This window comes from Carcharhinus amblyrhynchos, chromosome 31, assembly GCF_965287045.1.
Source record: "Carcharhinus amblyrhynchos chromosome 31, sCarAmb.v2.hapA, whole genome shotgun sequence".
Lineage (NCBI taxonomy): Eukaryota > Metazoa > Chordata > Chondrichthyes > Carcharhiniformes > Carcharhinidae > Carcharhinus > Carcharhinus amblyrhynchos.
Genome location: NC_137354.1, coordinates 24,974,262 through 24,990,026, shown reverse-complemented (window position 1 = coordinate 24,990,026; position 15,765 = coordinate 24,974,262). Strand labels below are relative to the sequence as shown.

The following is a 15,765-nucleotide window of genomic DNA, read 5'->3' as shown; positions in this document are numbered from 1 at the left end:
CCTCACTCCGTACCCTCACACCGCACCCTCACACTGCACCCTCACACCGCACCCTCACACCGTACCCTCACTCCGTACCCTCACACCGTACCCTCACTCCGTACCCTCACACCGTACCCTCACTCCGCACCCTCACACCGCACCCTCACACCGTACCCTCACTCCGTACCCTCACACCGTACCCTCACACCGTACCCTCACACCGTACCCTCACTCCGTACCCTCACACCGCACCCTCACACCGTACCCTCACACCGCACCCTCACACCGCACCCTCACACCGTACCCTCACACCGCACCCTCACACCGTACCCTCACACCGTACCCTCACACCGTACCCTCACACCGCACCCTCACACCGTACCCTCACACCGTACCCTCACACCGTACCCTCACACCGCACCCTCACACCGCACCCTCACTCCGCACCCTCACACCGCACCCTCACACCGCACCCTCACACCGCACCCTCACACCGTACCCTCACACCGTACCCTCACTCCGTACCCTCACACCGCACCCTCACACCGCACCCTCACTCCGCACCCTCACACCGCACCCTCACACCGCACCCTCACACCGCACCCTCACACCGTACCCTCACACCGTACCCTCACACTGATGATGAGATGGAGGGTGTGTATTATCACTCTGTTATCAGAGTCGCTCTTACCGATTTCCCTCAATCCACATTCGTTAAGGATTTTCCAGCTAAAAGCTTGTTGCCGTTGGCGCTGTCCCATTACACACTCGCTCCCCTGTGATGGGGGAGTGTATTTGGAGGGGGATGTTGCCCCTGTGAGAGGGGAGTGTATTTGGAGGGGGATGTTGCCCCTGTGAGAGGGGAGTGTATTTGGAGGGGGATGTTGCCCCTGTGAGAGGGGAGTGTATTTGGAGGGGGATGTTGCCCCTGTGAGAGGGGAGTGTATTTGGAGGGGGATGTTGCCCCTGTGATGGGGGAGTGTATTTGGAGGGGGATGTTGCCCCTGTGAGAGGGGAGTGTATTTGGAGAGGGATGTTGCCCCTGTGAGAGGGGAGTGTATTTGGAGGGGGATGTTGCCCCTGTGAGAGGGGAGTGTATTTGGAGGGGGATGTTGCCCCTGTGATGGGGGAGTGTATTTGGAGGGGGATGTTGCCCCTGTGAGAGGGGAGTGTATTTGGAGGGGGATGTTGCCCCTGTGATGGGGGAGTGTATTTGGAGGGGGATGTTGCCCCTGTGAGAGGGGAGTGTATTTGGAGGGGGATGTTGCCCCTGTGAGAGGGGAGTGTATTTGGAGGGGGATGTTGCCCCTGTGAGAGGGGAGTGTATTTGGAGGGGGATGTTGCCCCTGTGAGAGGGGAGTGTATTTGGAGGGGGATGTTGCCCCTGTGAGAGGGGAGTGTATTTGGAGGGGGATGTTGCCCCTGTGATGGGGGAGTGTATTTGGAGAGGGATGTTGCCCCTGTGAGAGGGGAGTGTATTTGGAGGGGGATGTTGCCCCTGTGAGAGGGGAGTGTATTTGGAGGGGGATGTTGCCCCTGTGATGGGGGAGTGTATTTGGAGAGGGATGTTGCCCCTGTGAGAGGGGAGTGTATTTGGAGGGGGATGTTGCCCCTGTGAGAGGGGAGTGTATTTGGAGGGGGATGTTGCCCCTGTGATGGGGGAGTGTATTTGGAGGGGGATGTTGCCCCTGTGATGGGGGAGTGTATTTGGAGTGGGATGTTGCCCCTGTGAGAGGGGAGTGTAATTGGAGGGGGATGTTGCCCCTGTGATGGGGGAGTGTATTTGGAGGGGGATGTTGCCCCTGTGAGAGGGGAGTGTATTTGGAGGGGGATGTTGCCCCTGTGAGAGGGGAATGTATTTGGAGGGGGATGTTGCCCCTGTGAGAGGGGAGTGTATTTGGAGGGGGATGTTGCCCCTGTGAGAGGGGAGTGTATTTGGAGGGGGATGTTGCCCCTGTGAGAGGGGAGTGTATTTGGAGGGGGATGTTGCCCCTGTGAGAGGGGAGTGTATTTGGAGAGGGATGTTGCCCCTGTGATGGGGGAATGTATTTGGAGAGGGATGTTGCCCCTGTGAGAGGGGAGTGTATTTGGAGAGGGATGTTGCCCCTGTGATGGGGGAGTGTATTTGGAGAGGGATGTTGCCCCTGTGATGGGGGAGTGTATTTGGAGGGGGATGTTGCCCCTGTGATGGGGGAGTGTATTTGGAGAGGGATGTTGCCCCTGTGATGGGGGAGTGTATTTGGAGGGGGATGTTGCCCCTGTGAGAGGGGAGTGTATTTGGAGGGGGATGTTGCCCCTGTGATGGGGGAGTGTATTTGGAGAGGGATGTTGCCCCTGTGATGGGGGAGTGTATTTGGAGGGGGATGTTGCCCCTGTGAGAGGAGAGTGTATTTGGAGAGGGATGTTGCCCCTGTGATGGGGGAGTGTATTTGGAGAGGGATGTTGCCCCTGTGAGAGGGGAGTGTATTTGGAGGGGGATGTTGCCCCTGTGATGGGGGAGTGTATTTGGAGGGGGATGTTGCCCCTGTGAGAGGGGAGTGTATTTGGAGAGGGATGTTGCCCCTGTGATGGGGGAGTGTATTTGGAGAGGGATGTTACCCCTGTGATGGGGGAGTGTATTTGGAGGGGGATGTTGCCCCTGTGATGGGGGAGTGTATTTGGAGAGGGATGTTGCCCCTGTGATGGGGGAGTGTATTTGGAGAGGGATGTTGCCCCTGTGATGGGGGAGTGTATTTGGAGGGGGATGTTGCCCCTGTGAGAGGGGAGTGTATTTGGAGGGGGATGTTGCCCCTGTGATGGGGGAGTGTATTTGGAGGGGGATGTTGCCCCTGTGATGGGGGAGTGTATTTGGAGAGGGATGTTGCCCCTGTGAGAGGGGAGTGTATTTGGAGGGGGATGTTGCCCCTGTGAGAGGGGAGTGTATTTGGAGAGGGATGTTGCCCCTGTGATGGGGGAGTGTATTTGGAGAGGGATGTTGCCCCTGTGATGGGGGAGTGTATTTGGAGGGGGATGTTGCCCCTGTGAGAGGGGAGTGTATTTGGAGGGGGATGTTGCCCCTGTGAGAGGGGAGTGTATTTGGAGAGGGATGTTGCCCCTGTGAGAGGGGAGTGTATTTGGAGGGGGATGTTGCCCCTGTGAGAGGGGAGTGTATTTGGAGGGGGATGTTGCCCCTGTGAGAGGGGAGTGTATTTGGAGGGGGATGTTGCCCCTGTGAGAGGGGAGTGTATTTGGAGGGGGATGTTGCCCCTGTGATGGGGGAGTGTATTTGGAGGGGGATGTTGCCCCTGTGAGAGGGGAGTGTATTTGGAGGGGGATGTTGCCCCTGTGAGAGGGGAGTGTATTTGGAGGGGGATGTTGCCCCTGTGATGGGGGAGTGTATTTGGAGGGGGATGTTGCCCCTGTGATGGGGGAGTGTATTTGGAGGGGGATGTTGCCCCTGTGAGAGGGGAGTGTATTTGGAGGGGGATGTTGCCCCTGTGAGAGGGGAGTGTATTTGGAGGGGAATGTTGCCCCTGTGAGAGGGGAGTGTATTTGGAGGGGGATGTTGCCCCTGTGAGAGGGGAGTGTATTTGGAGGGGGATGTTGCCCCTGTGAGAGGGGAGTGTATTTGGAGGGGGATGTTGCCCCTGTGAGAGGGGAGTGTATTTGGAGGGGGATGTTGCCCCTGTGAGAGGGGAGTGTATTTGGAGGGGGATGTTACCCCTGTGATGGGGGAGTGTATTTGGAGGGGGATGTTGCCCCTGTGAGAGGGGAGTGTATTTGGAGGGGGATGTTGCCCCTGTGAGAGGGGAGTGTATTTGGAGGGGGATGTTGCCCCTGTGATGGGGGAGTGTATTTGGAGGGGGATGTTGCCCCTGTGAGAGGGGAGTGTATTTGGAGGGGGATGTTGCCCCTGTGAGAGGGGAGTGTATTTGGAGGGGGATGTTGCCTCACTCGCTCCTGTTTCACCAACTGGAACCGGGAGACTTTTACTCAACTGCCTGAAATCCATGCAGGCAACCTCATGGACGGAGAGCTTTCTTCCTGTCAGGGTAACTCTGTGACCCTCACGAGTTGTCAGGGTAACTCTGTGACCCCCCGAGTTGTCAGGGTAACTCTGTGACCCCCCGAGTTGTCAGGGTAACTCTGTGTCCCCCCGAGTTGTCAGGGTAACTCCGTGATCCCCCGAGTTGTCAGGGTAACTCCGTGACCCCCCGAGTTGTCAGGGTAACTCTGTGACCCTTATGAGTTGTCAGGGTAACTCCGTGACCCCATGAGTTGTCAGGGTAACTCCGTGACCTCCACGAGTTGTCAGGGTAACTCTGTGACCCCCCGAGTTGTCAGGGTAACTCTGTGACCCCCCGAGTTGTCAGGGTAACTCTGTGTCCCCCCGCGTTGTCAGGGTAACTCTGTGACCACCCCGAGTTGTCAGGGTAACTCTGTGACCCCCATGAGTTGTCAGGGTAACTCTGTGATCCCCCGCGTTGTCAGGGTAACTCTGTGACCACCCCGAGTTGTCAGGGTAACTCTGTGACCCCCCGAGTTGTCAGGGTAACTCTGTGACCCCCCGGGTTGTCAGGGTAACTCCGTGATCCCCCGAGTTGTCAGGGTAACTCTGTGTCCCCCCGCGTTGTCAGGGTAACTCCGTGACCCCCCGAGTTGTCAGGGTAACTCCGTGACCCCCCGAGTTGTCAGGGTAACTCCGTGACCCCCCGAGTTGTCAGGGTAACTCTGTGACCCCCCGAGTTGTCAGGGTAACTCCGTGACCCCCCGAGTTGTCAGGGTAACTCTGTGACCCCCCGAGTTGTCAGGGTAACTCTGTGACCCCCCGAGTTGTCAGGGTAACTCTGTGACCCCCCGAGTTGTCAGGGTAACTCTGTGACCCCCCGAGTTGTCAGGGTAACTCCATGACCTCCACGAGTTGTCAGGGTAACTCTGTGACCCCCCGGGTTGTCAGGGTAACTCTGTGACCCCCCGAGTTGTCAGGGTAACTCTGTGACCCCCCGAGTTGTCAGGGTAACTCTGTGACCCCCCGAGTTGTCAGGGTAACTCCATGACCTCCACGAGTTGTCAGGGTAACTCTGTGACCCCCCGGGTTGTCAGGGTAACTCTGTGACCCCCCGAGTTGTCAGGGTAACTCTGTGACCCCCCGAGTTGTCAGGGTAACTCCGTGACCCCCCGAGTTGTCAGGGTAACTCTGTGACCCCCCGGGTTGTCAGGGTAACTCCGTGACCCCCCGAGTTGTCAGGGTAACTCCGTGACCCCTATGAGTTGTCTTTCAGTGCTGAAGGCCCCGATGGTCGTCTGCCCTCTGCCTGCTGAAGGGGACACCGGCTGGAGTCCGAGGACGGCGACAGATTGGGCACTGATAGGAATGCAGCCGGCCTCTGCCACGCAGATTAACTCTTTGCCTTGAGTCTGGCTCCGGGGCAAAGTCAAAACGTCACAGACACCACGCACAACGTGGCTGCCCTCATCCGAGGAGCTGTGTAACAGTCAGAAACATCCCTTCCATCGCCACCTCCTTAATCCCCACCTCTAAACAAAGATATCAGAATGTGTGAGTGGAGCGCTCCTGTCTCTACTTTCTGATTTGATTGGATTTATTATCTATTAGGATACAGTGAAAAGTATTGTTTCCTGCCTGCTGTACAGACAAAGCATACTGTTCATAGAGAAGGAAAGGAGAGGGTGCAGAATGTAGTGTTACGGTCATAGCTAGGGTGCAGAGAAAGATCACGTTAATACGAGGTAGGTCCATTCAAAAGTCTAATGGCAGCAGGGAAGAAGCGGTTCTTGTTTGTAATAGAACATAGAACATAGAACATTACAGCGCAGAACAGGCCCTTCGGCCCACGATGTTGCACCGACCAGTTAAAAAACAATGACCCTCTAACCTAAACCAAGGGGACCAGAACTGCACACAATACTCCAAGTGCGGCCACACCAGAGTAGTGTACAGTTGCAACATGACGCTGCGACTCCTAAATTCAATCCCCCTACCAATAAACGCCAAGACACCGTACGCCTTCTTAACAACCTTATCTACTTGCTTCCCAACTTTCAGGGATCTATGTACACATACACCTAGATCCCTCTGTTCATCCACACTATTCAGAGTCCTCCCGTTAGCCCTATACTCGACACATCTGTTATTCCTACCAAAGTAATGGATATAAATAATTTGGAGGAAGGTGTAACTGGTTTGATTTGTAAGTTTGTGGATGATACAAAGGTTGGTGGATTTGCAGATAGCGATGGGGACCATCAGAGGATACAGCAGGATATAGATCAGTTGGAGACTTGGGTGGAGAGATGGCAGATGGAGTTTAATCCGGACAAATGTGAGGTAATGGATTTTGGAAGGTCTAATACAGATGGGAAATATACAGCAAATGGCAGAACCTTAAGAGTATTGATAGGCAGAGGGATCTGGGTGTGCAGGTACACAGGTCAGTGAAAGTGGCAATGCAGGTGGAGAAGGTAGTCAAGAAGGCATACGGCATGCTTGCCTTCATCGGCCGGGGCACTGAGTTTAAAAATTGGCAAGTCACGTTGCAGCTTTATAGAACCTTAGTTAGGCTGCACTTGGAATATAGTGTTCAATTCTGGTCGCCACACTACCAGAAGGATGTGGAGGCTTTGGAGAGGGTATAGAAAAGATTTACCAGGATGTTGCCCTGGTATGGAGGGCATTAGCTATGAGGAGAGGTTGGAGAAACTTGGTTTGTTCTCACTGGAGCGACAGAGGTTGAGGGGAGACCTGATGGAAGTCTACAAGATTATGAGAGGCACGGACAGAGTGGATAGTCAGAAGCTTTCTCCCAGGGTGAAAGAGTCAATTACTGGGGGCACAGGTTTAAGATGCGAGGGGCAAGGTTTAAAGGAGATTCAAAGATTTAGAGACAGATTTTTTACACAGAGAGTTGCTGGGGGAGGGAGTGGAAGTGATCTTAAGGGGCGTCTTGACAAGTACATAAATAGGATGGGAATAGAGGGATATGGTCCCCAGAAGGATAGGGGGTTTTAGTTACATTGGGCAGCATGGTCGGTGCAGGCTCGGAGGGCCGAAGGGCCTGTTCCTGTGCTGTAATTTTCTTTGTTCTTTGTTCTTGAGTCGGTCGATACGTGACCTCAGACTTTTTCCCGATGGAAGAAGGTGGAAGAGAGAATGTCCGGGGTGTGTGGGGTCTTTAATTACACTGACCCCAGCTCTGTGATTTGCCGCTACATAATTCCGTGAATTCGCCACGTGCTGAATAAAAAATGCTTTTCCTCATCTTATGTTTGGTTCTTTAGCCAATCACTTTAAAGGCACGATCGTTTCTATCCTTAGGGTAGAGTTTATTTACCCTGCCTGGTAACGGTGATCTGTCGGAGGGATCACACCCTTTCTCCACACCCCATGGTGATCTGTCGGAGGGATCACACCCTTCCTCCACACCCCATGGTGATCTGTCGAGGGATCACACCCTTTCTCCACACCCCATGGTGATCTGTCGGAGGGTCACACCCTTCCTCCACACCCCATGGTGATCTGTCGAGGGATCACACCCTTTTTCCACACCCCATGGTGATCTGTCGAGGGATCACACCCTTCCTCCACACCCCATGGTGATCTGTCGAGGGGTCACACCCTTCCTCCACACCCCATGGTGATCTGTCGAGGGATCACACCCTTTTTCCACACCCCATGGTGATCTGTCGAGGGATCACACCCTTTCTCCACACCCCATGGTGATCTGTTGAAGGGATCACACCCTTTCTCCACACCCCATGGTGATCTGTCGGAGGGATCACACCCTTTCTCCACACCCCATGGTGATCTGTCGAGGGATCACACCCTTTCTCCACACCCCATGGTGATCTGTCGAAGGGTCACACCCTTTCTCCACACCCCATGGTGATCTGTCGAGGGATCACACCCTTTCTCCACACCCCATGGTGATCTGTCGAGGGATCACACCCTTTCTCCACACCCCATGGTGATCTGTCGAGGGATCACACCCTTCCTCCACACCCCATGGTGATCTGTCGAAGAATCACACCCTTCCTCCACACCCCATGGTGATCTGTCGAGGGATCACACCCTTTCTCCACACCCCATGGTGATCTGTCGAGGGATCACACCCTTTCTCCACACCCCATGGTGATCTGTCGAAGGGTCACACCCTTTCTCCACACCCCATGGTGATCTGTCGAGGGATCACACCCTTCCTCCACACCCCATGGTGATCTGTCGAAGGATCACACCCTTCCTCCACACCCCATGGTGATCTGTCGAGGGATCACACCCTTTCTCCACACCCCATGGTGATCTGTCGAAGGGTCACACCCTTTCTCCACACCCCATGGTGATCTGTCGAGGGATCACACCCTTTCTCCACACCCCATGGTGATCTGTCGGAGGGTCACACCCTTCCTCCACACCCCATGGTGATCTGTCGAAAGGATCACACCCTTTCTCCACACCCCATGGTGATCTGTCGAGGGGTCACACCCTTCCTCCACACCCCATGGTGATCTGTCGAGGGATCACACCCTTCCTCCACACCCCATGGTGATCTGTCGAGGGGTCACACCCTTCCTCCACACCCCATAGTGATCTGTCGAGGGATCACACCCTTCCTCCACACCCCATGGTGATCTGTCGAGGGATCACACCCTTTCTCCACACCCCATGGTGATCTGTCGAGGGATCACACCCTTTCTCCACACCCCATGGTGATCTGTCGAAGGGATCACACCCTTTCTCCACACCCCATGGTGATCTGTCGAAGGGATCACACCCTTTCTCCACACCCCATGGTGATCTGTCGAGGGATCACACCCTTTCTCCACACCCCATGGTGATCTGACGAGGGATCACACCCTTCCTCCACACCCCATGGTGATCTGTCGAGGGATCACACCCTTTCTCCACACCCCATGGTGATCTGTCGAAGGGATCACACCCTTCCTCCACACCCCATGGTGATCTGTCGAGGGATCACACCCTTTCTCCACACCCCATGGTGATCTGTCGAGGGATCACACCCTTCCTCCACAACCCATGGTGATCTGTCGAGGGATCACACCCTTTCTCCACACCCCATGGTGATCTGTCGAAGGGATCACACCCTTTCTCCACACCCCATGGTGATCTGTCGAAGGGATCACACCCTTCCTCCACACCCCATGGTGATCTGTTGAGGGATCACACCCTTTCTCCACACCCCATGGTGATCTGTCGAGGGATCACACCCTTTCTCCACACCCCATGGTGATCTGTCGGAGGGATCACACCCTTTCTCCACACCCCATGGTGATCTGTTGAGGGGTCACACCCTTTCTCCACACCCCATGGTGATCTGTCGAGGGATCACACCCTTTCTCCACACCCCATGGTGATCTGTCGGAGGGATCACACCCTTCCTCCACACCCCATGGTGATCTGTCGGAGGGATCACACCCTTCCTCCACACCCCATGGTGATCTGTCGGAGGGATCACACCCTTCCTCCACACCCCATGGTGATCTGTCGGAGGGATCACACCCTTTCTCCACACCCCATGGTGATCTGTCGAGGGATCACACCCTTTCTCCACACCCCATGGTGATCTGTTGAGGGATCACACCCTTTCTCCACACCCCATGGCCCTGCATTTTTCACGGCCTCCTCTGAAGGCCCCATTTATAATTTCAGTTCTCAGGAAGGCTTGGGAAAATCCTGGACCTCACATTCCGAGCCCACCCAACCCGAACATATGGAAAACTGTGACATTAGGACACACACCCAATGTCCTGACATCACTGTGAGTGCCTGCGTGCAGTATCGAGGTCGACGGGCGCACACGAGAGACTGCCGACAATTAAAGGCCCATTTGGAAGCCTACTGGCTGCCCATTCAATTTAGCACTGGTCACATTGGGTAAAATGGGCAGGTGGGCAGCGTGTTTTGATCAAATTGTCACCCAAGGGTCACCAGCACCTTCAGTCTCATTGGGAGTTTGTGCTCAGAGTTTGGCCAGGTTTCCGTTCGATTGCTGTTGTTAAGTTGCACCTGAGGACTTCAGATACGGGTGGTCCAGTGATCAGCACTGCTGCCTCACAACACCAGGTTCAAATCCCAGCTCGGGTCTGTGTGGAGTCTGCACATTCTCCCCATGTCTGCATGGGTTTTCTCCGGGTGCTCCCCCAGTCCAAAGCTGTGTGGTTTCGGTGGATTGGCCATGCTAATTTGCCCCTTAGTGTCAGGGGGATTAGGAGGGTAAATGTGTGGGGTTATGGGGGTCAGGCTTGGGTGGGATTGTTGTCAGTACAAACTTGATGGGCTGAATGGCCCCCTTCTGCATGGTAGATTCTATGATTTATCTGGTGTGGAAGCTTTGCTTGAGGATTTCAGCACAGTGCAGCCCTGGTTGTGAGGCCCAGGCCCTTGGGGATGGTGCACTCAGCTGGTGGAACCTCCTCTGAAGGGGAAGAGAGGGGCGGGAGGGGGAGGAGGTCGGGTGAAGGTGGGTAATGTCCCACCAACAGATCTTTAAGAGGAGAGATACGGGCTCAGTTGGTGCGGGGCCAGCAGAGAGACCAAGACAGGAGGGTCCCACCCAGTGGGCAGTGCGCCCTCTGTTTGGGCTTACAGTGTGGGTTCCAAACCCTCCCCACCGGGCCCCCATTGGACTCAATGCCTGACCTGTTCCCACCTCCACCCACACTGTAAGCCCACTGCGGGGTGGGGGGGGGCTTCACTTGGCAAGCTGGCCTGATACCACATGAAGAATGCCACCTTGTCTGGGATCCGCTTTGTGTGAAATCCGGGATTGCTTCCCGTCTCTTCCCCTTTGTGTGCTTCTGGGAAACACAAGCCTGTTTTCCGAAGGTGGAGTTGGAAGCTCCCTCGAGGTTCCTGCTCTCAGCGGCATCACCACCGATAATCCACTGGTCCTGCCACTGGTGTGTAACCCTGAGCGTGGAATCCTCACTGGCCACCCTCAAAACAACAAAAGAGCTAGGGGCCGGAGTAGGCCATTCAGCCCCTCGAGGCTGCTGCACCATTCAATACAATCATGGCTGATCTTATCTCAGCCCTGTGTCCACCTTCCTGCCTGTTCTCCACAACCCTCCAATCCATTACTCATTGAAAACCAATCTCCTCCTTAAATATAGTCAATGTCTCAGCGTGTAAGGTAAACATCTTTTCCCAAAGGTAGGGGAGTCTAAAACTAGAAGGTTTAAGGTGAAGGGGGAGAGATAGAAAGGGTCCAGAGAGGCATTTTGTTCACACACAGGGTGGTGAGTGTCTGGAACGAGCTGCCAGAGGCAGTAGTAGAGGTGGGCACAAGTTTGTCTTTAAAAAAGCATTTAGACAGTTACATGGGGTAAGATGGGTTTAGAGGGGCCACTTTTAACCTTTAAGAAAATCTTGGACGGGTTCATGGATGAGAGGGGTGTGGAGGGATATGGTCCAGGTGCAGGTCAGTGGGACTAGGCAAAAAATGGTTTAGCACAGACAAGAAGGGCCAAATGGCCTGTTTCTGAGCTGGAATGTTCTATGGTTCTATGGTTCTAGGGATATGAGCTAAACGCGGGAAATTGGGACTAGCTTAGTGGCAAAAACTGGGCAGCATGGAGAAGTTGGGTCAAAGGGCCTGCTTCCATGCCTGTAAACCTCTCTGACTCTATCCACCACACTCTGGGGTAGTGAATTCCTTCGTGAGAAGTAGCTTCTCTTTGCCTCAGTGTTAAATCTTCCGCCCCTCATCCTAAACCCCGTGATTCCCTCAAGAGGAAACTCCTTCACAGTCCGGGCCCCTCCTGGTTCAGAGCGTCGCGATCAAATCTTCCCTCGACTTTCTCTCTCAAAAGAGAACAATCCCAGCTTCTCAAATCCACCCACCTAACTCACGCTGGAACCCTTTTTGTCCAATTTTCCTGCAGTCTCTCTGAAGCTTTCACACTTTTCCCTCGACGGTGCTGCCCAGGATGGAGTTCAGTGCTCCCAGATTCTACAAAGAGTCTCTCCCCTGGTTTCTTTTACACTCGGTATCTGTAAAGCCCAGGATTCTATAACCGGGCCGTGCTGATAGAGTGGTTATAGAATGTCCAGCCACCTATGCTGATTGGTGAATATATACCCCCAGCTCCCTCTGTTCCTCCCCCACCCCCTGTGGAACTGTGTCCTTTATATTGTCTCTCTTTTTTTTCCAGGTGGGATGTGGGAGATGCCGAGAGATCTACGCCGCAATGTGACAATGGCAAACCGGGGCAGCAGGACTGTTAGAAAGGGTAATGTGTTACCCCAGCCACAGCTTTGGGTATTTTTTACTTCCATTTTTACTGTTCACTGTTGTTAGAGATCGCAATCCGAGCGCCAGTGTCTGTGATTCACCTCTTCACCCAGATCCCCCAATGATCCACTCCCTCTCAGCGAGATCTCCAATATTGAAAAGCTGTTTCCAAACAATACAAATGGTCTTCAAATCAGGCGATGTCTGATCTTGCCCATTCCTTTTCTTTATCTCACCATTTCCTCTCCCTCTTTTTCCATCTCTTCCTCAATTCCACTCTCTCTTTCTCTATATTTCCCTCTCTCTCTACTTCCCTCTCTCCCTCTTTCTCTGTTTTCCTCTCTCTCTTTCTCTATTTCCCCCTCTTTCTCTCTCTTTCTGTTTCCCTCAGTCTCTCTCTCGCTCTGTTTTTCTCTCTCTATCTTTCTCTGTTTCCCTCTCTCCCCTTTTCTCTATTTCCCTCTCTCTTATTATCTATTTTGTTCATTTCAGTGAGATTACTTTTCATCCTTAGAAACTATTGAGAATACACACTCAGTTTGCTCAATTTTTCTTAATAAAACAGTCCCATGATCCCTGGAACCAGTCTGGTGAACCACTGTTGAGCTCCCTCTATGGCAATGATATCCTTTCTCTCTCTCTCTCTCGTGTATCTTGTGTTTTTTTTACCACTGGGGTAGTGGGTGAAGCTGATTATCAGCCAGGGAACCGCACTGAACACTCCCTCCGGGTCCAGCAAGTCCTGATGTGGGACTTTGTTTAATATTACACCCAACAGTGCAGAAAGAGGCCATTTGGCCCATTGGGTCTGCACCGACCACAATCCCACCCAGGCCCTACCCTGCAACCCTATACATTTACCCTGCTAATCCCCCTGACAATAAGGGGCAATTTACCATGGCCTATCCACTTAACCCGCACATCTTTAGACTGGGAAGAAACCAGAGCCCCCAAGGAAACCCACGTAGACACGAGGAGAAAGTGCAAACTCCACACAGACAGTGACCCGAGGCTGGAATCGAACCCGGTTCCTGAGTGCTTACCACTGTGCCACCATGTTGCCCCCAGATGGAATAGGTTTCATTTATCCTTGCCAGAGAGAGACACAGTATATGGTGTCAGTATGTAAGCCGGTTAGGATTATATTCACTGGAGTTTAGAGGAATGTGAGGGGATCTCATAGAAACTTATAAAATTCTAACAGGATTAGACAGGGTGAATTAGAACATAGAACACTACAGCACAAACAGGCCCTTCGGCCCACAAGTTGCACCAATCATATCCCTACCTACCAGGCCTATCTATAACTCCCAATCCCATTAAATCCCATGTACTCATCCAGAAGTCTTTTAAAAGACCCCAGCGAGTTCGCCTCCACCACCACCGACGGCAGCCGATTCCATTCACTCACCACCCTCTGAGTGAAAAACTTACCCCTGACATCTCCTCTGTACCTGCTTCCCAGCACCTTAAACCTGTGTCCTCTCATAGCGACCATTTCAGCCCTGGGAAATAGCCTCTGAGAATCCACCCTATCTATTCCTCTCAACATCTTATAAACCTCTATCAGGTCGCCTCTCAACCTTCGTCTCTCCAGGGAGAAGAGACCCAGCTCCCTCAACCTATCCTCATAAGGCATGCCTCCCAATCCAGGCAACATCCTTGTAAATCTCCTCTGCACCCTCTCAATAGCTTCCACATAGCAGGACTACAGGGCACAGCCTCGAGATAAGGGGGGAGCAGTTTAGATCGGAGTTGAGGAGGAACTTCTTCACTCAAAGGGTGGTGAATCTCTGGAATTCTCTGCCCGTTGAAGTGGTGGAGGCTGCCTCGCTAAATATATTTAAGTCACAGGAAGATAGGTTTCTGATAGACAAGGGAATTAAGGGTTATGGGGAGAAAGTGGGAAAGTGGAACTGATCCACTTCAGATCAGCCATGATCTTATTGAATGGCGGGGCAGGCTCGAAGGGCTAGATGGCCGACTCCTGCTCCTATTCTTTATGTTCTTGTCATTTCTGTGAGGCCATTAAACTTCTTGCAGGATTGAATCTAGATCCCTGGGGCTTAACTCTTGGCATTGAATGCCGAGGGGGGGGAGGTGGTGGTGGGGAGGTGGTGGTGGTGGTGTGGTGGGGTGGCGGAGAGGCATTTGGCGGGGCTGGGAGTGGAGTGGGGAAGTGGGTATTTACAGGATCCCTGACCTACCGTGGTGGGATGACATTCTTCCTTCTCACACACACTGGGGCCTGCAGTCCAGCGTGGGAAACCTGGGAGTTGCCTCTCTGCATCAGTGACTCGCTCTTGGCAGGTTGTGTGGGGGGGGGTGGTTTCTATTCCCGTCCCACCATCAGGGGAATCAGAGCGGAGCAGAGGGAAAACACGCAACGGTCTGTTGACCCCAGGCGGGGTTTTCCAGTTTTTGGCGAGCGTGGCTGGAAAATCCCACTCTCGTGCTCTTACACAGGTGAGAATCTGAGCAGCCGATCCAGACGCAGTGTCTCTTTAAGGAACGCAGGCTAGCTTTAAGCAGCGTCACAACAGGGAGGCAGCACGGTGGCACAGTGGGGTTAGCACTGCTGCTTCACAACAGCCAGGGTCCTGGGTTCGATTCCCGGCTCGGGTCACTGTCTGCGTGGAGTTTGCACATTCTCCCCGTGTCTGCGTGGGTTTCCTCCGGGTGCTCCGGTTTCCTCCCACAGTCCAAAGATGTGTGGGTTAGGTTGATTGGCTGTGCTAAAATTGCCTCTTAGTGTCCTGAGATGTGTAGGTTAGAGGGATCAGTGGGGATAATATATGGGGGTAGGGCCTGGGTGGGATTGTGTTTGGTGCAGACTCGATGGGCTGAATGGCCTCTTTCTGCACTGTGGGGATTCTGTGAACCCTCGGGCAGCCTGCATTCACACAGATACACAGCAGCACGGACTGCTTCCCGCGTCCAGTGTGAGCTAATCTCACTGTTTTGTGGGGGTCGCTCAGATTAATGTCTCGTTCCCTTTGTATTGTGAAAGTGTCAGCTTCGGGATAATTTGCTGGAAATTCATTCTGGGGAACAGCTCGATTAGCAGGTGCAGCACTGACCCCAGAGAAAACTTAACTGTTATTGTTTAAGGTTTATTTATGCCTTTGGAACACGGAATGTGGTTGCAGAAATAGTTGGTTAAAAAATGTAAATGATTTCATGGCCAATCCCTGATTATCCCTTGGGGAAGATGGAAATCACTGACAGGGTCTCACCCTCGGGTTGGAGAGCTGGTGGGTACCCCGTGTTACCTCCTTCAGGGACACCTTCTGCTGTTAACTGCCTCTTGGGAAATCCCACCTCCACAACCCTCCCCACATCTCTAGACTTGCAGCAGCTATTTTTGGGTGCAGCAAGATCCCATAATTACAACGAAAGTTAAGTTTATTTCTTAGTGTCACAAGTAAGGCTTACATTAACGTCGCAGTGAGGTTACTGTGAAATTCCCCTAGTCACCACAATCCGGTGCCTGTTACACCTAACCAGCGCGTCTTTCATTCTGTGGGAGGAAACC

The 15,765-nt window shown here is 53.4% G+C and overlaps 1 protein-coding gene across 2 annotated transcripts in view; it reads left to right on the top strand.

Moving 5' to 3' along the window:
* Positions 1-15,765, top strand: part of LOC145360384 (tolloid-like protein 2) — a 186,934-nt gene that overhangs the window by 63,345 nt on the left and 107,824 nt on the right. For both annotated transcript variants that reach the window (XM_080215578.1, XM_080215577.1), the window contains exon 3: positions 12,151-12,228. In XM_080215578.1, coding sequence (XP_080071704.1) covers positions 12,151-12,228 — 78 coding nt within the window. The remainder of the gene's footprint in view (positions 1-12,150; positions 12,229-15,765) is intronic.